At 41.0% G+C, this 22,948-nt stretch overlaps 1 protein-coding gene across 6 annotated transcripts; it reads right to left on the reverse strand.

Moving 5' to 3' along the window:
• Window positions 1–47: 47 nt before the first annotated feature.
• CEP152 (centrosomal protein 152) lies at window positions 48–22,030 on the reverse strand. 6 transcript variants are annotated; one of them, XM_083850117.1, is made up of 27 exons: window positions 21,874–22,030; window positions 21,185–21,307; window positions 19,725–19,825; window positions 19,400–19,466; window positions 18,849–19,190; window positions 18,186–18,354; window positions 17,262–17,402; window positions 16,269–16,408; window positions 15,773–15,973; window positions 14,382–14,529; window positions 13,161–13,252; window positions 12,162–12,325; window positions 10,911–11,118; window positions 9,290–9,403; window positions 9,054–9,184; window positions 8,743–8,871; window positions 8,445–8,580; window positions 7,484–7,663; window positions 6,539–6,811; window positions 6,276–6,407; window positions 5,489–6,139; window positions 4,833–5,007; window positions 3,217–3,298; window positions 3,016–3,122; window positions 2,182–2,338; window positions 1,783–1,886; window positions 48–1,522 (listed from the first exon to the last, which is right to left on the reverse strand). In XM_083850117.1, the coding sequence occupies exons 2-27, from the start codon at window positions 21,269–21,271 to the stop codon at window positions 585–587; spliced, it is 5,169 nt and encodes a 1,722-aa protein (XP_083706243.1). In that variant the 5' UTR covers window positions 21,272–21,307; window positions 21,874–22,030; the 3' UTR covers window positions 48–584. The 6 variants fall into 6 exon arrangements, with proteins under 6 accessions (XP_083706243.1, XP_083706245.1, XP_083706247.1 ...); XM_083850122.1 differs by having other exon boundaries at window positions 1,435–1,569; XM_083850119.1 differs by lacking the exon at window positions 18,849–19,190.
• Window positions 22,031–22,948: the final 918 nt, after the last annotated feature.

The following is a 22,948-nucleotide window of genomic DNA, read 5'->3' on the forward strand; positions in this document are numbered from 1 at the left end:
AGCTTTTTTTTTTGTTGTATCCAACAGAAGAATACATGACAGTTTACTTGATAGTTGATTTGTTTTAATAATTTAAGGTAAGTATTTACACTTTTATTATGAAGACACATACAGAGGAACAAGGGGGGGTTCTCCAAAATGGAAAGCTCCATTGAAAAACTTGTTTCAAACATTTCTCATTGAGCACTGAAGGAATTTTCACAAGCATTTAAAAAGATTACCACAAGTTAAAGTAGCTTTGTTTTATATAAACACTGCACACTTAATATAAAAATAGATTCTATTTAATAAACATACATAATACACTATAAACAGCTGTGAAAGTGTTATTCCAAAAGTAAACAGAAGTCTGCATTTATATTTCAAGCAATTGCATAGAATTTGTTCATGCAACACTCAAATTCTGTAACATTGATCATGAAACAGTTTTTTCCCCTTTCCTCACACTTACATATATATTTTTTCCTTCAAATGAGGAATCATTGTTATTGGCTCAAGTTAAAAAAAAAAAATCAAACCCACTATCTTGCTGAAGAGACTGGGGATCCCATGACATTCTTTTCCAAGTATTTCTTGCAGCATTTTCATGCATTTGAGTTTGGCAACACGCTGAGCTGTGTGACAGCAGAATTTGATTTGTCAGACCCAAGGAATGAAGTACGCTCTGGATTTGTTTTCATCTGGCCTCTACTGTAAAACTTACTACTGTTTTTCACTTTGAGATTCTTGACATGGCCATTGGTAAGTTCTCTCCAAGTACCACGAACACTTTCATCGACAGTGGAAAAAGATTCTTCACAGGATACAAACTTTGCCTGGACGTTCGCATTGGGTTTTTGTTCAGGATGCACCACAGGCATATTACTACTATCCAGACACAGACTTCCATTCACAGAATTCCATTTACTGCAGCTACTTTCATCCCTTCCAGGGATTTTGTGAAAATCTGAGTCTTGAGTTCTTTCAGCTGTAGTTTTCCAGTTTCCACACGATGGTATACATTCATCTTCTTTCAAAACTAATCTTTCATTTTGATTCTTCAGCATGTGATGAGATGGCCCTGAGACACCAAGGCCATCTGTAAGGCTGACTGCATGCATATTTTCTAACTTGACATGAAAGGCAGATGGAGAGGCATTCTGATGTCCTAAATTACTAGTTGCACAAAGGAGTGGTTTACTTACATTTATGATGGGGCTGTATTCTTCTCTGCTTCCATCTTCATTTGGATAAAACTCTAACAGATGATCTCTTGTAAAGTCAACCAGATTTTTAGTATTATTCCCATTCTGAATATTTGAAGCATCTGTTTCAGGAAGCATATGTTGTGTTTCAGTCTGCATTGCATCAAATTGCTGTCTCAAGTCACGTGAAACGCACTTATGAACAACTTTATCATTAGCTTTCTCGGTAATACTTTCGCCACAAGATTTGCTTTCCATGCGGTTTAGCCGACTTTGAGATAGGCCATCTCTTTTTGAGTACTCTCCTCTGGTTGGCAGATCAGAATTTAGCAGCAGAGCTACAAGGCCAGGGAAGGAAACAGATTAACGGAAGGAAATGTTAACACTGGAAGAAAAAAAGGGCGGGGGGTTATTTGTTTGTATGCCTTTTTAAATAAAGATTTGTCAGTATTAGCACTGTCAAAATGAGCAGCATATGTTTACATATCTGTTCAGAAGCTTGTCGAGAACCAGTGCATCACCATACGCCTGCCTTTTCATTACTGCATCCATTAAATGTGCATTGTTAAGAAGGAAACAGCTATAAATCGCGACTAACCTGAGCGGGTAGTTTTGCTCTGGGATGTGTGTTGAAGAGGTGTTTCAAGTCCTTTAGCCATTGTAACAAGCTTGCTGGCAGCGTTCATTATTTTCTCCTCAGCTCTGACGAGAATCACAGAACATGAGAAAAAACTAAAAACCAATTCCTTTCAGATTGTACTTGAAAGTATTGCTAGCAAGAGCCAACAAACACTGAGAAGACAATATGTCAGACTGCTCAGCAATTCTCAGGCATCAAGCTCGGCAGTGACCCCGTGCCAGCCTCACCAGACGGGCAGCACTTCAGGCTGCACCACTGATGCTCCAACATAGCCCGAATTGCCAGTGGACTAACAGCATTATGCTAAAATTTACATAGCTCTTTCAAAAATAAATTTCCAAACATGCTTAAGCTTACCCTTCATAGTTCCCATTATCAGTGAGAAGTTGCTGAAGACATGTCAAATAGTATTTCCGCATTTTCCGTGCTGTCTCTTGGCGCGCTCTTAAAACCTCCGCTCTAATCATAGCGGCAGCCCTCTCCTTACTTCCATGGATATAATTAAGCATATCACCTACACAAACACACTTCATTAGCGCTAGTTTAACCCAGGATGGGAAGGGAACAAAAAACAAGCAAACAAAGAGGACATTTGAGCCAGTACCAAATATCAGACACAGGAATTTAATTGGCTCGCTCCGCATCTTCAGCACTATTTCGCCAGCAGAAGGGGCAGGGACCAGAGAGGAATGTTGGCTGGCATATCCAGCACCAGGAATTCTTCCACAGAGGTACAGCTGGCACTCGGGGACCCACTGCCCTCCAGTAAGAGTTGGAGCTGCACTCGAATCCTCTCCTCAGCCAGATGCCTGCTGACTAAGCCAAAAGGGCCAGAAAGCAGGACACAGCACAAGAGAAAAGCAGGTGCTCCCTCACAACAAGTTGCTGGGCTGGCAGCTGCTTTGCGGGAGAAACAAGGTCAGCGCTCCAAATTGCCTTTACCATTTAACAACACATAATGTAGTACTACAAAGAAATTAAGGCAAAACGAGGCTTCGCCCCTCCAAATGAAGCTTGCCCAGCATCATGCCAACAACTCCATTTCTCACATTCACTCCAGCAAGAAAGCAAACAGCAGTTCTTAGGTGACTTGGCTGTCAGACTCCAGTGCGAGCTGGCTCAAGGACGAGGAAGCAACTGAGGGAATTATTTTGCTCTCTTAACATTTTAGCTAAGACTCTAGAACTTAACTCTTAATCTTGCTCACGGTTGTAATGTACAGAGCACGCACTTCTTCCAGCCCTTTCACAGAGCAGCAGGACGTACAGGGTTTTGAGACACCTCCATCTGACAGTGACCTGAAAAGCATACAAGTCACACACCACAATATGAGTAGCTTAGACCTGGTGAGCATCAGCTATTAAATCCCTTAAAAAGATCCCTTTTAAATACCTTGGCGGTGTTCCCAGGTCTCTCAGTTTAGCCTTCACCTCAGAGTTTTTGACAGTTAGAGCTTCAAGAAACTTCTCATTTCCTAGAAAAGCAAGTAACAAACCATAAAACACTGTACTTGCCTACACTCCAGTCAAGTTCAACATCGGACATCACAAAAACTGCTGCCTCTGGTAGAAGAGCTCCAGGTCACAAAGCTTCACCAGACAACATTCAGCTATGGCAGTAACTACCATGCAGAAATCAAACATAACACATTTTAGTAAAGCCTCAATACAAAATCATCTCAGACTAATTGTCACTGGCCCTCAGCACGCAGCCAGCACAGCCAAGCCGTTCTGAACTTCCCTTAGCTGACTCCCAGTGTGAACCTTTGCACCGTGCTGATCTTCAACAGCAATTCCTAAACGTCACACATCACCCACGTGCCCAAAATGAATCTAACCCAACCCGCGTACTTCCAGAGCTCTACTGCGACCTCCTTTTGCTGAGAAAGCATGCGCTGTCTTCAGCTAATTAAACTAACCACATGAGGCTGGAACCCCGTTACAGAATGGGGCGGCAGCACCGATCGAGTCACTGACCCCTCGCAGTCTCAGCAAACTCCCGTCCGCGATCATCTGAGTCTCCACAGAGGTCTCCAAACAGGCAGCAGCAGCAGACTCCTAGGCTGAATTCTCAACTGTTCACTTATTTATTTATTTTCCAAACCAACAGCCAAACAGGGGCTTCTGGAGTCAGCTGAAGGAAACTCTCCCAGCTGGGAAGACTCACATGCGGCTGACTTAAGTTAAGAAACTCACAAAGACTGGGCCACTTCCAGGAGAGCAACGGCTTCTTTCCATAGCCAGGACAGGGAGCTCTAGAGACAGAAGGGCTGCACTGCTTGCATTGTTTGGTGTTTAATAGATGGTTTGTTATTTTGGTGTTGAAGGAATTCAAGCCACATTACAGGCATAAAGCCAAAGGCTCTCTTGGGCTTTCTCACTCGATGTTTTGTGGTTGCACAAGAACTCAAACTAAACAGAAAGCCCCAGAGAGACTTTCATGCCTCCCATGAAGTTTTGCCACAGCTACACAGTCTCTGGCTTAGCCGTAGCACGTGACAGCTTTGAGAACAGCTACAACGCTCAACCATACACAGATTACACAGATTACAAAAGAGAAGGGAACAGGGGAAGGTGAAAGGGAGAAGCATTGCCCAGGCGAGTCACATTTCCTCAACTAAACTCTTCATCAAAACAATCAGAAAAACTACCAGGCCAGGTGAAGTACCATTCCCAATACAACCGTGTCCTTGACATGATGGCAGAATTCCCTGTCTTGTCTAACAGCAGCAGCAGCAGCAGCAGCAAGGAGTACGATTTGGTCGTCAAAGCTCTTGCTGAGTACTTACCCATTTCAAGACAGCATCTAGACCATACCCTGCTCAGCAGTCTCAACACCGGCTTGCTCACGGAACTATCACACCCCAAAGGTTGTCACATTCCTCCATCTACAACGTTAGTCGGAACAGCTACCTCTCCCTCTACCAGCCAGAGGCTCACCAGCCAAGACTGCTACTAACAAGCTTAGTTGGATGGCACAATCTGCCAGAGTGAAAACAAGCCCAATACCTCCATCTGTTCCAGCTCTCTGCAGGGGTGGACATCTTCTCGGCTTTCTTTGTGTTTCTGCCTGCTGACCAATGCCGTACGAAGGAGGTGTTGCCAGGTCTCCAGTTTCTCCTGTGTCTTGGGGCATGCTAGGGTATGCATTTTTATTGACGCTACTCAGTAGCTCTTCATATTTCTGCAATTGAAAAATACCCTCTGAAAACCCAGCACAGAGCCACACAAAGAAGAAATAAAGGCGTGCCACAGCATACTGCTTAATTGCTTTAACTTAGCAGGAATAAAAGCAAGCAACCCAAAGGAGACCAGTAGACCTAGTAATTGCATCCCAGGTGCTTTAGCCCTGCAAAAGAACTGAAGACAGCAGCTCAAATCAGGACATGATGAGTTTTGAACAGGCTCCCAGACTTAAGATGGCAGGTGCACCTCCTTAATTTATCTGTCTCGGTGCTAAAAAGGAATGCTCCTAACCTGCTATTCCTCTTCTTCAAACACTGAGAGTGTTAGAGATATGCTTAGCCTCTTCCTTTTCACTTGCTAGCCGTGCCTTAGCCCTCCCTCACAGGTCTAAAGGACTCTTCCTACCAGTAAACGTAGGTAGGAGTCTGACTTCTCAAAACCCTCTTCTGGTTGGCACTTACCACTTACAGAAAAATTACCTCCTTCCGTTCTTGCTTGTCCTTTTCCAGAATTGTGTGAACTGTTCTTCTGTAGGCTTTCTGTAAGCATGCCTTCAGTTTGCCTTTGCATCGATTATTTAATTGATCGGGAGCATCAGAACACCTGTCCTCCCAGGAACACTTACTAGCTGCGCACTCAACTAGCTCTTCATGGACTTCTTGCAACAAGTGCTCAAGCTCAACCAGAATCTTCTCCTCACAACGACTGATCTCATCCTGAAGTCTCTTTGTTTCCTGAGCCTCCCACTCCCGATGCTTCTGGTCTAGTAACATCTTCATTTCCACCTCTTTCTGGGCGGAGAGATTGTTCTTCTGCTTTGCAAGATCCTCCTTTGCGGTGGCAAGTACCTCGTTAATCTTGTTTCTGTGGTCATCCAAGAAAAAACGGTAGTCTCTCTCATTCTGCTCTTGTATCCGCAAGATTTCTTCTTGCTTTTCTTTGTTCCACTGAGCACGGGCTCTGGCTAGTTCTGCTTTGATAGCCGCAGGCATTTCTCCTTTCTTTAGCTCCAACTCCTTCCTGAGAGAAACCACCTTTTCCTCCAGTTCTTTCATTCTTGCTCCAGACCTCTCTGTATTCTCATGTTCTTTCTTCCACTTCTCTTCGGCAGCTGAGAGAATCAGGGCTAACTGATCAACATATAAAACAGACCCGATCAACAAACACAGAATTCATATTAAAGCGTAACTGAGTAAATAATTAAGTGTACCTCAAAGTAAAGGAATAGCTCAATACCACCACCCATATGAAAGTGTTTTCAGCTACCTGCTTTGCTGCAGTCCCTTGGTGTTCCCTTTCACATTTTTCTTGTTCCGTCTTTACATTTACTTTATACTCTCTGAGGTCTCTTAATACTTGCAGCCACTTGTCACGAGCTTGGGTTAAAGCTTCCTCTACCTGTAAACAGGTAAAGAGCCTGCTTCAGTCACCATCCCTGGGAACATTTTTATTATTACTTTCACATGGCAGTGAAAATTGTGCATGGCAGTTACAATGGATCCAGGCAAACTGAACTATTTTTTTGTTACCTGGATGGCAAGGTGTTTACAGTATTTATTTTCCAGTTCTATTTCAAATTCTCTTAAGGCCTCTCCGGAGGACATATTTTCTTTCAGAGCCTTCTCGATCTGCAGCTTCTGATCTGCAATGATCCCTGCTAACTCTTTGAATGAATCATCATCCACTACTGTCACTCTGTCAGTTTGGCTGCCGCAGTCATTGCAGTCAGCTACAGTTCTTCTCATTTCTTCCAGCCTATTTCGCCATTCTCTTTCTATCTCTCCAATGACTTGTTCTATATTCTAAGGAAAAAAATACATATATTTTTAAGACAATCTGCCCATTGTTCAAATATAAACACAGCTGCACTGGCATTTAACAAGCAAAAGTCAGCTTACACTAGTAAGCTTCCCTGATAGCAGAACACCAAAACCATGCTCTGAGAGCACCGAGGTTCTTCCAAGCCACGTCTCTACATTTCTGAAAAGCATCAAAACCTAACGCTTTGAGGCGCTTCTTAGTCAGTGGGTCCCCTCACGCTCTCCCACTCCCCTGCACCCTCCAAATACACACTTCCCACTATCTGTTTGTTAAAGGAGATGATTTTTCTTCCTCCTCCCAGCTTTATTCTGCATGGAAGGAGACAAAAGAAGACTTTCTCAGGATGACCAAATCAAACAGAATACAAAGCATAAACATTCAACACCCAATTAGTGTGGAAAACTCCAGCATGCTGTAGCTGTGATTACGGTCTGTATGCTGCTTTACAAGGTCTAATTTTGCAAAGATCCCAAGCATACGTCATACCTACTGACTTCATCAGAAGCGCCTGAAACAGCAGACCCTTAACAACCACCTCAAATGGCAGAAGCACAATGAGTAAGTCTAGTGTACATACATACAAGTCCTCCTTCTGAAAACAAACTGGTTGCTTCACTTGGTTCATTTGAAATCCCCAGGTAAAAGCTCCATACCTTTTTTTCTTCCTTCTCCCAGTGGACTTTGGCTAACGCAACTTCCTTTTCAACCTGCTCTCCTTTTTCTTTCAGCCACTGCTGCTTTGCTGCTCTCATAGAATCACTGTATTTCTCTTCAAGCTTGCTCCTCAGAAGGTTAAGAGACTCTTCTTTTTCTTCTAGAAGCCATTTCTTGAGCTTGGCCAAAAAAAAAAAGTGGCAATAATACTAAAAACACACCACGGATGAAGCATTCTCCAACATACAGCAAATTGCTCTGGTACAAAGCAATGAGAATGCATGAGATGCACGATGCACTCTCTAGAGCCTGACTTTACCAACAACCCCTAGGACAGGAGATTTAGCTCTCAGAAAGAGGTGTTGTAAGGCACAATATCAGAGGTTACTACAGCCTATTGCTCTAAAGCACATTCTCTTATCTAGCATCCGCATCTCCCAGCACTTTTTCAGCTGCATCTCTTTGCTGTGCTGGACTAAGCAAGACAGCTGACCTCCCTTCAGTCATTCTGCACTCATAGCTTCAGGAAAGCAACGCTCTTAATCAATGCTGCAGACTCCATTCGTTATTACTTAAAAAGAAAAAAAAAAAACACAGCATTTGCACATCAGGTTTCTACAGGGAGAAGAAAACTTGCACTGTCACTAAGGTCTTTTGGAAACAAGCTCGAGATTGCAATAGCTCACGCTGCTGGCTGAATGGTCTCCAGGAGTCCACTTTATAAGAAGGACAACTGCGGGAAAAGGCATTGCCATTGGAAAGGGTTACTGCCACTGTATGTTAAACCACACAACACAGCAGTAGGCTAACTTAACAATCAATAGGTCACACTGCTTATCTTTCTGATACGGCTGCATCTCTTCCAAGGTTCTGCTCCAGACAAAGTTCAAGCCACTCCTGCACATTACATTTTTAAAACACGATGAACTGAGAGTGGTGTGTAGGTATGTCCAGTAGTACCTTCTCTTCTTTCAGCTGCTGCTCTTGCTCAAATTTCTGCCTTAAAGTAGCTTCCAAGGTGTCCTTCTCACCACAGACCGCTATGTAACATTCCTTCACCGCAGTCATCTCTCTGTTCAGCTCCTCTATGGTAGCCCTTCACAGCACAGATTACTCATTAGCAAACAGTCTTTACACTCACAGGACACTCAGTCTGTTTTAAAAAAGCATAACTGGCACCAAGGGCCAGACAGGAGCGGGAATGCTTCAGGAACAATGACAAAAAAGAAGAAAAAGAAAAGAAAAAGAAAAGCCTTACTTCAGCTGCGAGACCCTCTCTTCGTGACTTTGTAGAAGCTGCTGGTTTTCTGCAGCATACTTCTCGATCAGCTCTTTCTCAAACTGGGCTTTCATATCCTCATGATGGCGCTGATACGTTCTTTCACACCTACAGTTCCAGGAAAGGAAAGGAAAACACTCTTTAGTCCCCCTTGTAAATGGAGTTCTGCTCTTCTTTAAGCAAGAAACCAGATTTCCAGTGCAGACCCCTCCCCACAAACAGCTGGTACACAAACACACATGCAGGATAAAAATATCACAAAAGAAACAAAACAGAGTTAACAGACCTACCTGTCAAGCGCTTCTTGCTTATTCTCATCAAAATCTTGAACAATCTTTCTCATCTGACAGCAGAGATCCAGGTTTGAGTTTTTCAGTTTTTCCTCATTTTCTTTCAGTTCTTCAATAGTCAAAGTATGTTTCTGAACAAAGAGAAGTCAAGTAACAGGCAGGTTTTAAGGAACCTTTTATAATGCAGGCTTTGGCACTTTTTTTTTTTAATGGAATACACAACATTTTTGTCTCACCTGAACTTCTTGCAGCAAAGTTTCATTTTCCTTTCTGAGTCTCCAAACTTCTTCTTTAAGATTATCAAGAACTAACGGATTGGCCACCAAAGGATCATTTGTATTCTTCACTGCCTAAAAGTAAGAAAAACATTATTATGATAACTTTCAAGATTTATATGCTTTGAAAATTGATACTTTAAAAACAGTTACAGCTGTTGAATAAGTATTTTACTTAGAGAAACTAAAAAACAAAAAACCCGAAGTAAAGTATTGCCGTGCAAATATAACAGCATCACTGTTATCCTTGAGAAACAGCACTACAAAATTTTTTTTAAAAAGCACGTACTGAACATTGAGCTCAATGAGTGTTGCTATCCAATCAAGAGAGTACGCCTATGAAGCATACTATATTCCTGTCCCACATCCCGGTCACAATGCACAGATTACAAACGCAGAAATTATGAATCCAATCATATTACAGTTGGAATTAATTAAGTGGTCAAGAGGGGCATAGTATCAGTGATTTTTCATGGATCACAGAATGGTTTGCGTTAGAAGGGACCTTTAAAGATCATCTAGTCCAACCTGCTGCCATGAGCAGGGACACCTTCCACTAGACCAGGCGGCTCAAATCACAGCACTCTCAGACGTAATAGTTTGATTTTGGGGTGGTCTTGTTTGGAGTTGGATTTCATGATCCTTGTGGGTCCCTTCCAACTCAGGATATTCTGTGACTTCCAAGGATGAGACATCCACAACTTTCTGGGGCAACCTGTTCCAGTGCCTCTCCACCTTCATAAACAGAGAATTTCTTCATTACATCTAACCTCAGTCAACCCTCTTTCCAGTTCAAAACAGTTATCCCTTGTCCTATCACTACACACCCTTGTAAAAAGTCTCTCCATCTTTCTTATGAGCTCCCTTTATGTATTTGGAAGGCTCCAATAAGGTTTCCCTGGAGCCTTCTCTGCTCCAGGCTAGGAATTGCCAGCTCGCTCAGCCCTTCTTCATAGGAGAGGTGCTCCAGGCCTCTGTGCATTTTTGTGGCCCACCCTAACAGGTTCGCATCTTTCTCGTGCTGGGGGCCCCAGAGCTGGATCCAGTACTTCATCCAGTAGTGGAGCAGAGGGGGAGAATCACCTCCTGGGACCTGCTGGCCACACTTTTTATGCAGCCCAGCATACGATTGATCAAATTATCAAATTACGGCGTGAATGCAATGAGAAGGCAATCTATTTAATGTCTCATCCATGATACCATCGGCTTTCTCAAAGAAATTACAAGTCTTTTGGGATAAAGAAAACCTACTTTCTCCAGTGAAATACAGTTCTTGTAGAAAAGCAAAGTGGTTATTAAGTGTTATCAAGCAAATAATCCATCATATCAGAACTGACCTAGTAAGATATATTCTGCCCAAGTTCTGCTATTCAATTCGTTTCTTTTTCACCAAAGATACGAAACAAGACATCATGAAAATGACTATTTTCCTTAAGATCAAAGACAGATCTGCTTAATTGCTGTGACCACAGCTCTCATTAAATTCTTTGACCTGTTTTCATAGTAAGTTTAAATGATGGTTTGGCTTGCTAAAACCCAGTACATCTTTACAAGGACTTAAAAAAGTGTAAAAAGAACAAACCTCTGATTCTTTTGATGCTTTTTCTGCTTTCAACAACTGCTTGAATTCCTCTAATGTCTTCTGGCAATCCTTAAGATCATTTTGTAATTGAGTAATCTGGTTTCTCTTCATTTTATTACTGCTCAATAAGCGTTCCAATTCAGCTTTTAATTCTACAATAATTTCGTCTTTAGAGAGTTCTTCGTCCATGCCTCTGTTCTGTATTATACTATTAGGAAAGACATAACCAGATCAGCATTTAAAAGACAAAACACACTTATCTGAAAAGTAGTGCTAGCAGAAGAGCAACTAACAGTACCAGAAATACAGAGGAAAAAAGAATGAAGGAACACAAATACAAAAGCCATATGTTTTCTCATCAAGCTGCAATTAACAGCAGAAAGAACAAACTTTCTGTATGTTTCCACAAAAGATCCATTCTCACATGACAAAGTACTTCAAGACAACTTGATTGGTTGTTTTAAAAACAGCTTGAGCATTATGTAACTATGTGGAATCTTTGAGCAAATAGGTATCCATGCAATAACCCCTACAACCAGCAAGAAAATCAAGTATTTCCACAGGCAAAGATATGGCTGCTTCTTATTGAGAAATTACGTTACACTCCATATGCAGTTAAATTGCCCAAATATATATACATATATATCATCGAATATATATATATATATATATATATACACATACACACACACATATATGTATGTTCTCTACTACATTCCAGATTTTACCCACATAGAGCTACAGTTAAAGCAGGGTTCAAGTCTTGAAGAACACCAGGCTATTCTCACATGCCATGCAACGCTGACTAGGCATAGTAAGTGAAAGTCCTCCTTACTTTGCTACACATGTTAAATGCTTTCTAATGTATTCTCATGGCAATTGGTTAAAAAAAAAATGGTTAGGGGTGTTGTTTCTTAGCATAGGCTTCTAACTTATACCATGAAGACAAATCTATTTCATTTCTACAACTTCCCCTTCGCTCCAGAAAAACACCAAAAAGGAACAACAACATAGTCCTTATGAAACCTGAAAATTTATTAAAGCAGAAATTAGGTATCTAATTTATGGTATTAGTTCAGTTTCCTATTGCCCAGATTACCTGGCAATACAAGCAGTATTTCAAGTATTTACCAGGAAACCTACATATTGATCCAGTAACACCATCTTTTACTAAAGAAACTGAACTCGCGCATTACTTGCATAATTTCTTGGGGATTTTAGATTTGTCTTTCAGTAAGAATCATTCAATACCTGCAGAACCTTGAGTTTTTCTGGGTGATTTTTTTAATTCCCAAATCTACACAGGAATCACTGAGGTTTGTATGCAGCTCTCCACCTGCATCATTCAAAAATACTCCATATTTGGCAGCAGATTCATAAAAAGTTATTTCTTCTTTCAGTTCCATTAATTCTTCCTTAAAGTAAGAGACAGAAAAAATGATACTCAAAGAAACTACAAGTAAACATATTAAGACCATGGTAACTCTTCTACAGAAAACAAATACATGGAGCTATTCTTTCTAAATATTACCTAATTATTATTCATTACTTGAATGATCTAGCTTTAGGTGGTGTTTTTTTTACACCATTATTGTTAATACCTCTAGCAATGCATATGTTAAGACTACAAATTAATTAGGTAATATTTTCTGTCAATTAGTACATACTATTGTTTCTTTCACAGTTGATACATGAAACGATTATTTTTTCTTCCCTCCTGACACCCTGTTGTCATCCATTTTATTATACCAGAAACATATATAGCTTATTACTCTAGCACATACTAGGATTCATTACTTCAAGATGATAGATTTAGACAAGTCAAATACCTGAGCTGAACTGGAAAAACAGATTTTCACTGATATTTTAGAGGACTCCCTAGCATTCCCTCTTGTTGGCAAAAGGTAAGGTTCAGAAGGTAATAACTCCAAACATCCGTATAGGCCCCCTATATGATATCCAGCACACTGAATTTACATTCTTTTTTCAGAAGCAAGTTAGACAGATGTATGATATGATTTGTGCTGATATACTCCCCCACGTTTTAATTACAAAAATAAAAAATAGAGTTCCAGACATAATACTGGGAGATAAAGTAGTAGGTAGTTGTTTACTGAAGGGAGTTGTGCTAGCTTCCCCAACAAATGAATAAGAATTTCAACTACCAACCTGTTAGCTATAACGCCCTTCCCTCTAAAATCCAAAATTAAAATCAAACTAAACATTACATATTTTATAAAATAAATTAACCTGCAAAGCCTTGTTCATGTTATTGCTTATCATATGCGCAGACTGAGCTTGTTGCAGCTGAAACCGTAACTGATTTGTCTCCTGTATTGAGCCTATTGCAAGGGGGGAAAAAAGGAGAGAGAAGGTAAATCGAAAACTTGCAAGAAAGACTATGCAATCTGAAAAAAGATCACTGTTAAAAATAGCCACGTTGACTCTGGTAGTAAGTGTTACTCTTTCTCTTTCCCTGAACTTGCTAATACAAAATACAAAGAACAAAGGCAAGAATACTTCTCACTATATCAAACAGGTGAACTTGGATTACTACAGTTCTCCAATTTAAACAGCAATTTGTTTTAAACTTTGGGAACTATGGTAACTCTGTTTTTTCAAAAATTTTATAGTCACTTTAAAATTAATGACATCAGGAACAAGATTTGCCAGATGTTTGGTGTACCAGGAAGTTAGCAAAAACAGGACCATCTTAGAAAACAGGCCACTTTCACTTCCTCCACAGGCAAGGAGTTTAGCTTTATGAGTTTGCAAATTTATTATTGGTCTAAGGCATTTGATAAATATAGCATGGAGAAAAGTCATGGTGATTGGACAATTGGCAGCTATATCTTAAATATCATATGTATTACTTATTTGCTACATAGTACAGATCTAATAAGATTTTTCTCCTCCTTTCTCACTACCAGGCTCTCTCTAGAGACTTTTCTTCTAGACTACCACAGTTCTCAAGCAGAACACACACTTAATCCAGGATCCATTAAGAAAGACATTTTATTTACTTAAGATGTTTGGATTCTAAGAAAGGACATACCTAACTATTAGAAGACTTCAGTGTCTAAAGGTAGGCACAAGTCCCATACAAAAATCAGCAAAAAATCCCACACACTATTGCTACTGATATAAATTCTCAAGAACCAGTCTCCGTCCACAAAAGCAATTATTTTCAAATTCAAATCTCTCAGATTTGAATTTTGAATGGCAATTCAGGGTTGTTTTTTTACTGTACAAGAAAACAGCAAAGCTCTGCTTCTCAAAGACCTATCTATTGAAAACCACTTTATGTCTGTTTATACTGAAACTTCACAAAATTAGGAGCTTTAATTCTGCTACTGCTGTATTTAAATTGTTGGTTTCCTATTTCAATAGGAACACAGATTTGCAGTTTCATACTTCAGAAAACTTGAGTCATATCTGCAAGAAAAGATAAGGTATGAGTACAAGGCTGACCTGTTTGCAGTAAGTTTGCACACTGCTTTTGGCTTTCTTCTAGACTTCTTGTCAATCTATTTATTATTTCAGTTTTTTCACATTTGGTTTCTTCAAGCATTTTCTCAAGTTGCTTAATGTGCTCTCCTAGATTTTTGCAGAGTTCTTTCTAGGAAGAAACATTATTTTTATTCATGTTATAAACATCTACCCATCCAGGACAGCTCCAGATACAGAGAAAGAGGCAACACACAAAAGACGTGAGAAAAAAAATATCAGTCCTAAGGGGAAAGAAAGGCCAGCCAAATTAACCACAGCAGAAATGCTATCCTTGGCTGACAAGTCATCTCTTACAGCATCTAAGTTTTCACTAAGAGACAGTAAGTATACCCATATATAAACATACATGGATGTGAACCATTTTGTGCTTCCTAGAGCAGTTCGTTTTCGACATGTCGGATAGGCCCTGCAATTAGTGACGTATACTTAGCTCACTGCAGAGAAATCAAGCCTTCACATTATTTACCTTAAGCCTGAGCTTAAATCATCTTGTGTCTACTGAGCTTAAGACAAGCTAGTAAGTTTCAATGCTCCCACAAGAGGAATTGTAGTTTTTTACACGATATTAAAGTAGACATTCATCTAGCACTGCTTAGCTAGGTGTAAAGATGAGGTATTCTATTTCCTTCTGACTTTTCTATTTTCTTTTAAAATCAGGAGTTCTCCCTCTAAAGACCCCAAACATAACACCATAAAAACATTTTTTTTTAGTAGTTGTATAAGCAGTGCTAAAAAGTAGTGCTTAAAGACAGAAATTTAGCAGTGTTTTCTCATTTGCAAAGATGATTCAATTCAAACATACAGCCCATTTATTTTTATGCATATTTATGTTACGACAAAAAATTATAGAAAGTTCTTTAATTCTATTTCTTTCATGGGAAAGAAGATGACAATTTGTCAAGGTCTGCCGACAGTACATTGTTTGAATATATTAAATAGCATGATGGACTCTTATGACATAAGAGGTAGAGTAAGTTGTATAACTATGTGACACAAGGTTAATTCTTTTCTTTCCCGGAGAGATTCCTAGGTAGTCAATTCAAGAAAAGTTGCTCACAGAATGAAAGCTCAAGAGGGATGCTAAAACACTGAATTCTTGCCTCCTCCAGTAAAACAGAGCCTCTTTTGCATCTGCTATATTAACAGTTTCAAGTTGCAACTGCCTGGAGATGTTTACAAACACATACACATAGACTTCATAATATTGAGACTTACATAGAATCTTCTTCCCATTCAGCAAACACCTTCCATAAGGAGTTATTTGGATTATAGGCCAAGAAGTGCGGTTTTGGAAATGTGGAGTTCTGCAGCTTCTGCCGCAAAGTACTCAGTGTCCTATAATAATTTCTCACCTGCTCTTGGAGTGCAGATTTTGTAGCATCAAGGTTCTGCTCTAATGACAATACTTGCTTTTCATGCTTCTGCTTGAGTGCTGAAATAATGGCGTCATGCTGTTCTCTGGCTCGCTGAATGGCATCTGATCGCTGAAGTTCTAGCAGCTGCTTCTGCATGCTTTCCATGGCTACCTCTGCCACTTTGGATTGCTTCAATATCTGTAGGAAGAGTATTAGAGTAGCTCCCAATTACATTTATTTCACCTTTGCTCCAATATTCTGTATGTCAAATCAGTTTTTCATGCAAGAGTTGCTAAAAATCCTCAGATACTGCCTGGATTTTAATACAAGTTATTTTTCCACCAATACATTCCATTCATTCACCATATATTCATGCTTCTGCAAGGATTATGAACAGTGTGCTGTGAGATTAGCAATGATATTTAATGCAAATGCACTACAAATATCCTGTATAGATCTTCTACAATAAACAGTTTAAAAATATTTATAGTACCTGCTCTTCCTTGGCAGTAAGAGTCTGAATTTGAGTCTCAAGTGCCTTTATTTGACCTTCAAGATGCACTTCCCGTTCTTTTCCATTCTGATAGAGTTTTTGAGATTCATGAAGGCTAACAGCCAAACCATCCTTTTCATCTGAAGTGAGAAACATAGTAATTGCGTGAGAAACACAACCACACACACAGCAACTACATGGAACATGACTGTTCAGTATCCTTGCTCTACAGAACTATTCTGTGAGCCCTCTGTCTCATACTATAGGCAACAAGCAGAAAACAGAACACAGAGGTTCATTTAGTCTCCATCTAGCAACCACTTTCTTCCTCTGATAGCTGGAAGCACTCTGATACGTTGTACCCTCAGAAGTCAGGTGGAAACCGTCCTGTTAGCACTCAGAACTATCATCATCCCTTAACACTTCTTAAGGGAGAAATAAAATAATTCCCCCACAGAAACAGTCAAGACATCAAAGTGGTTGACAAATAAAGTCTTCTCTCTCCTGCACTCTAAAAATTACATTCCTAATTCTATAAGATCTTAGCATGTTTCTGTAAGAAAACAAGAGAACAAGACAACCACTAATCTCCACTATAGCTCTGATCACTTCGGAAGGCACATTTCTCCTGTTCTTTGTTGTTGTTGTTTCTTTGTACTTTTAGCACATTACTTTTGCAAACTTCTCATTTTTCTGAGAATTTCTGATGCCAAACACATGGGAACTCTGAAGTACAATGGTAGTCTTGAGAAACAACGCATTATAAGTTCAGACAGTTACGCAGCCAAGCACTAATGAAGGGAATTTTCTTTAAAATAGTGTTGTGCGAGAGGGTTAGGTCCCCATAATCCTGAGTTGAGTTTGTAAACATGATCAATACTTGCAGAGACACTATGTAAATCATAGTTGCTAGATATAATAAATAAGTTCGCTATAAAAAAGTTGCTAGATATGGATAAAAGCTAAAAATCAGAGATCAGTACAATATTTTACCTTTGACCATTGAAAGCTGATGACTCAGATACCTAATCTGCTGTGCACTCTTTTCTAGCTTTTCATTAAGTTCTTCCAGTTGTCTTTCTCTTGCTTTATTTAGAGCTCGAAGCTGAAGAATCTGCATATTCTCTGAAGAATCTGCCAAATTTCAAATACAGTATTCTGACAAGTCAGCACAGTCAATGAGCCAACCAAGTTGTGACCATAAGTAATTATTGCCCCAAGGTATTTCTTCCACGTAGTGCCAAATTCAATGTTAGTTCACAGCAGTATATCATGTTTTATACACGTTTGATTCACATCACCTGAGTTGCTCTGTTAGGTTTGAATTTCTTTGTTAGCACCTACAATTCTCCAGCCATCAATAACAACAAACCCAGAAAAATGTTTGCATGATGTGAATTCATGCCCAGTTTAGTGGCAACTGTAAATTTTCAAGATGGCCAACAAGCAAAGTAGTTCTGTCATTTTAAGTGGACTTAGCAGAAAAGCCTCAATCTGGTGTCGATCAACGCATGACTCATACGGTACAGCACTTCATTATTTTCCAGTATTATCAAGACATAGAGCACCAGCACAACTTGAGATCAAGCCATCAGAAGGATGAAATGTGTTGTTTTTTGTTCTTGGTCTTTTTTGTTCTTGTTGTTCAGTCTCACCAGTCAAAACTACATTTAAGTTGTCTGAAATTCAAATACCCCAAAGAAAAGCTGATTTCTAAATAAAGAGGAAAAAATCAAATAAAAATAGGCTATCCCAATATAAGTCCAGAACAAAATAAAAGATCATATATATACACACATATCTCAAAATACTGCTAGCTGTTCTCTAAAATTTACTGAAACCAACAGGTTTTCTGCTGATGATTTCCCATGGACTTTTCACACAAGCTTATTTCAAGTCTAAATAAGAAGCACTTACTTTCATCATTGCCCAAGAATTCATTCTGCAAATCTTCAAACATTTCATTTCTTCTCATTCCTTCCGAGGTTACTGGAATTTTTTGGTGAATTCCATTTTGGTATGGTTTATATGTTACTTTGTAAGTTTCCGCTGACTGGCCGCTAACAACTTCAGATGCAATGAACTGCTGTTTTGACAATATATAAGAACAAAGAAATGAAAGCTACAACTGTAGTTTTCCATCAATGAAAATATTTTTCCTTTTTGCTTTACAGGCTGACATTAAAATCAGCTCTATTAACTCCTCTTCCTATTTTCAGGCTCCAATTCAGCACACATCATTCAACTGAGATGGAAATTTCAATGAAGGTTTCTGCTTTAGCAGATTGGTGAGGCATCAGCTTCAAAGTCATCACACACTTAAGTGCATCACATTCATTCTACCTCATGGACTTTTAGCTAGCCAAAAAGAGCAATAAAAAAAATAACACAAACACACACACACAAATCTAGATATCTAATGCTTTCTTGTTTTCATACACAAAATTAATTACAGAAGCCTCCCGTTGCTGTTTTAACTGATAACAACAGACTGAAAACATTTGGAAATATTACTACCAGCAGCTAAAGACCTATGAAAATTTTCACAAGGACAGAAAAATACACAAGCTTCTGAAATACCTTAAGATGTTCCTTTGAAGCATCTGGAAAGTTTATTATTTTACTTTGTTGACAGTTAAATTCTGGTTTATGGCCATTTGTATACTGTCTAAAGTTTTCAGGAAGATGATACAAATTGTTCTGTTGGTAGCACCTTGGACCATTAAACCCATCTCTACCAAGAAAGACATTATCTGGATCCTCTTGACTGTTCTGGCCACAGTAATCTTCTTTAGCATCATATAAACGTTTCTTCTCTTCATTATGTAGGCCATTCCAATTCTTGGCACGTTTTTCAGCATGATCATCTTGCTGGTCACACAGAAATTGCTCAGGATACAGATTTTGTCCTTCCTTATAATTCTATAAATGAATAAGGGGTTTAGAATTTGCTCTCTGAAAACTCAGATTTTTCTTTGTGGAGTTACCAGCCCTCAAGGTCAAAATACTTCAGATAAATAGCAAAGTATGCCACCAACATAAGAACTCCTCTAGTGAATTCAGATAATATTTAGCATGTTACTACTGACAAGCAGTTCCTACTCATTACACCTCTATTTAGACAAACTTACGTTTTGAGGATCAACGATCAATGGATGATCATTCCACCGTCCATCAGGCTTCTGAGGCTCAACTGATCTAGAGAAAGAGAAGACACTTACCTAGGGTACTCACGACCTCAATCAAGCAAAACAAACAAACAAACAAAAAACTACTTCATTAAAGTAACTGGCATCTACTTTATTTCTCAAAGAGCCCCTGCCATACTGCCTACTGCAGTACAGCACGCCTTTTACGTGGATTACTCTCATTTACCCCATCAGCTGAGATTTGGCTCTGCTCTCAACAGCACAACTTAAGTAAGAATAACAAAAAATAAAGTACAAAGGGACTTACTGCTCCTCACTCTCGTGAATGCTACAGTCTGAACAGCTGGAGAGCTGGTCTCCACTGTCCTCCAGCATATCATGGGGAAGGTCTGTCAAGAGTTGTTGCAGCTGAAGCAGAACAAACCATATGCATTAGACGCTTTTCAAAAGAACCCATAGGACTTCATGCAAAGACAGGCAGACACAGATGAAAGAGGCCACTTGCACAAAACCCTGACTTTCTTCCTCCATTGAAAAGGACATCATTCCTTGACAACACTGGAATTCACAGAGATTTGCACCACGCAATGCTTAAGAGACTACAGTTACCAACCTAGGAATTTTTCTGGGAAAATCCTGTGACAAAAAGAACCACACCCAGAACAGTTAAGGGAGAGGCTACTGGACAGATGTGTCCTAGGATAATCTGTTACTTATCATGCTGAGATTTCTCCTCCCTATACACCAGGTAAGAGGTACTGGACATTCAAAACCTGCTCTTACTGAGAGAAATACACATGTAAAAAAACATTTCCTTACTCTTAGAAACTCATGTGCTTCAGTTTGTGCTCATTGCCTCTTGTTCTGTCACTGGGCAGCACTAAGAGCGCGGCTATGTCTTCTTTACACCTTCCCTTCAGGTATTTACGAACATTGATGAGATCTTTCTCATCCAAAACTTTCTCATCCAAAACTTTCCCAAACTTTCTCCTCTCCAGGCTGAACACTCTGCTCCCAGCATTTCCTCACAGGGGAGCTGCTTCTCTCAACTCCCTGAACAACATTCTTTATCTGAGTAGAATGTTTTGGATCTGAAGTAAGGTTCTCTACTATATTTGCAATAGCAACTTTACAAGTTATGCATCTATTGTTCTGCTACATGTTTTTGTGAATTTGTCTTTACATTACCTATGCTAAAGAAAGGGATACCTTAAGCAGATCTCAGGGAAGTTACCTCATGTGAACATGATTTACCAACCCACACAAAACCACTCTGCACATTCATATCAAATGCACATTTTTGCTAGTTTCCTTTATGAAACAAAGAGTATAGAAACACCTAAAATATTTCCACTAAAAAAAAAGGAATATATTTTTCTAGGTATTAGAGTATCTATTTTATAATCAGTAGCTTATAAAAGTGGTTCCTTGTTCTTTTCTGGGCTAAGTAGATTGTCATAGAGAGCAACAGTTTTCTTTCATAAATAATTACAGTAAGTATAAAAGCTGTAAAAAAAAGACCAGAAAAAGTAAGTGACTGCACCTTTTGGCACTCTATCTACTGCCTCAGCAACAGATCACAGACTTTCAGCCTCTACATATGCCATTGCTTAAAATGCACCATCTCATCATCTCATACTTTATATGCCGCTTTTGCAAAAGTCTGTACCCTGTGTTTTGCTCATATCAAAGAGAATATAAATCTAAACCAAAATGGTGGTACACTAGTTATGAAAACCTTCACATAAACTTTCTTTTTTTTTCAACCTCTTGTTCTCTTGCATAGTCCTCTTGGTCATAGTCTTCTTCATCATGTTGAGTTTGTAGAGCTCCACTATCAAAGTCAAGGGACATCGTGGTCTAGCAGTGTTTTTGGGCATCCAGCAAAGCCTATCACAAGACAAGAAAACATCATACACGAGTAAAAGTAGGGAGGAAGAAGGTGTATACCGTAAAGTACCACGCTCCCTTCCTAAATTAAGGAACCAAACACGAATATTTTTGGCGCAAACGCTGCAAGTTATCTGTGTGGTTCGCTTGAGTGACTTTTTGTTTCTAGGTGAGAGGGGTATTTTTCGTTTCTAAGCACCTTCTAGGTGACGCCATGAAACGACGCCAACTCGCGTAAGGCGCGGTACCTCACTTGGTGCCCTAACGCTGCGTTACAGGAGCCCTGCGGTGACGACCACGGCCCCTTCCCGCCTTGCCCCGCATGGAGCTGTGAGAACACAAGCGCCGGGCCGGCTCCCCACCGAGCTGTGTGACGACGAGGCTCTGCCTCCCGGGAGCTCGCCCACCCCCGCCGGCAGCGCCCTCCTCACGGCACCGGGAGCAGCGCGGGGCGGCGACAGCCTCAGACCCGTCCCCTCAGCGCGGCCCCGCCGGCCATACCCGCCGGCCATACCCGCCGGCCATACCCGCCGGCCATACCCGCCGGCCATACCCGCCGGCCATACCCGCCGGGCCTCACAGCCGCCGCCAGCCCCGCCGCTCTTCCGCGTGACAACCTGCCATGCGCCCTCCGCCTCGACTGACAGGCGAGCGGGCCAATCACTGCCAGGCTGCGCAGGAAGGAGGCGGGCACACGCGCCCGCCCCCAGTAGAGTTGGGCTGCGCCGCAGAGCTCCCGCCCCGCTCGTTCGAAAGCAGGCGCGGAAGGAGGCGGGAAGGAGGACGGCGCGCCGATTGGCTACGCGGTCGGCCAATGGCTCGTGGCGGTTTGCGGAGGGGGCGGGGCTTTTGCGGTGCGCGCGCGCGTGATGCGGGGCTTTGGGGGGGGGGGCCGGGCGCCATCTCGCAGCGAGCCGGGGTGGTTGCCTGGCAACGCGCCATGGCGTCGCCGGAGCGCAGCTCCCGGAGCCTCCAGGCAGGCCCAACGGCGCTATCGCGACTTATGTCGTGACGGCAGCGCAGCCCCGAGGGGGGATCTGGAGGGCCTGTCGTCGTCCCGCTCCTTGCACGGGCGTGCCAGAGCCGTCCTCTGGCCGTGCCCGCGCCCACAGAGCGCGGCGGGCACAAGATGGCCGCGGCGCCCGGCGGGGGGAGCAGGCCCCTGCCCCCCCAAGCCCCAGCCGGGGGGCCTGTGTGGGCTCCCAGGCTTCCCAGTATTGTAATCTGCTTCAAATAAAATAAAATAAAATAAAATAATAAAATCAAGTTTCTGGGCTCCCAAACTCCTTCCACAGAATAGCCTGTAGCAAACATTCAGAAAAAAAAAAATCAGGAAGGTTCTCAAACAATGAGCGTTTGTTCAGTGATGAGGAAGATATGTAACAGCTCCATCTGGTGACAGCCTCAGCTCTAAAAGTGCTTCCTGCCCTAGCAGCTGAAAATGGAAGTTCTGGTTGGAGAGAGGCGATTGAATCATTTGTTGTAATGTTTTTATTCATGGGAGCAAACAGATACGTGTGATAATGCGTTTCAGTGAAATTTCTAGGCGCCTTGAAAAAGAATTAACATGCTAAGCCTTGTAAATGTGGCAAAATTTCCCACAGCATTCTCCTCAAGAAACTGGCTGCTCGGGGCTTGGAC

Source organism: Anser anser (assembly GCF_964211835.1).
Source record: "Anser anser genome assembly, chromosome: 10".
NCBI lineage: Eukaryota > Metazoa > Chordata > Aves > Anseriformes > Anatidae > Anser > Anser anser.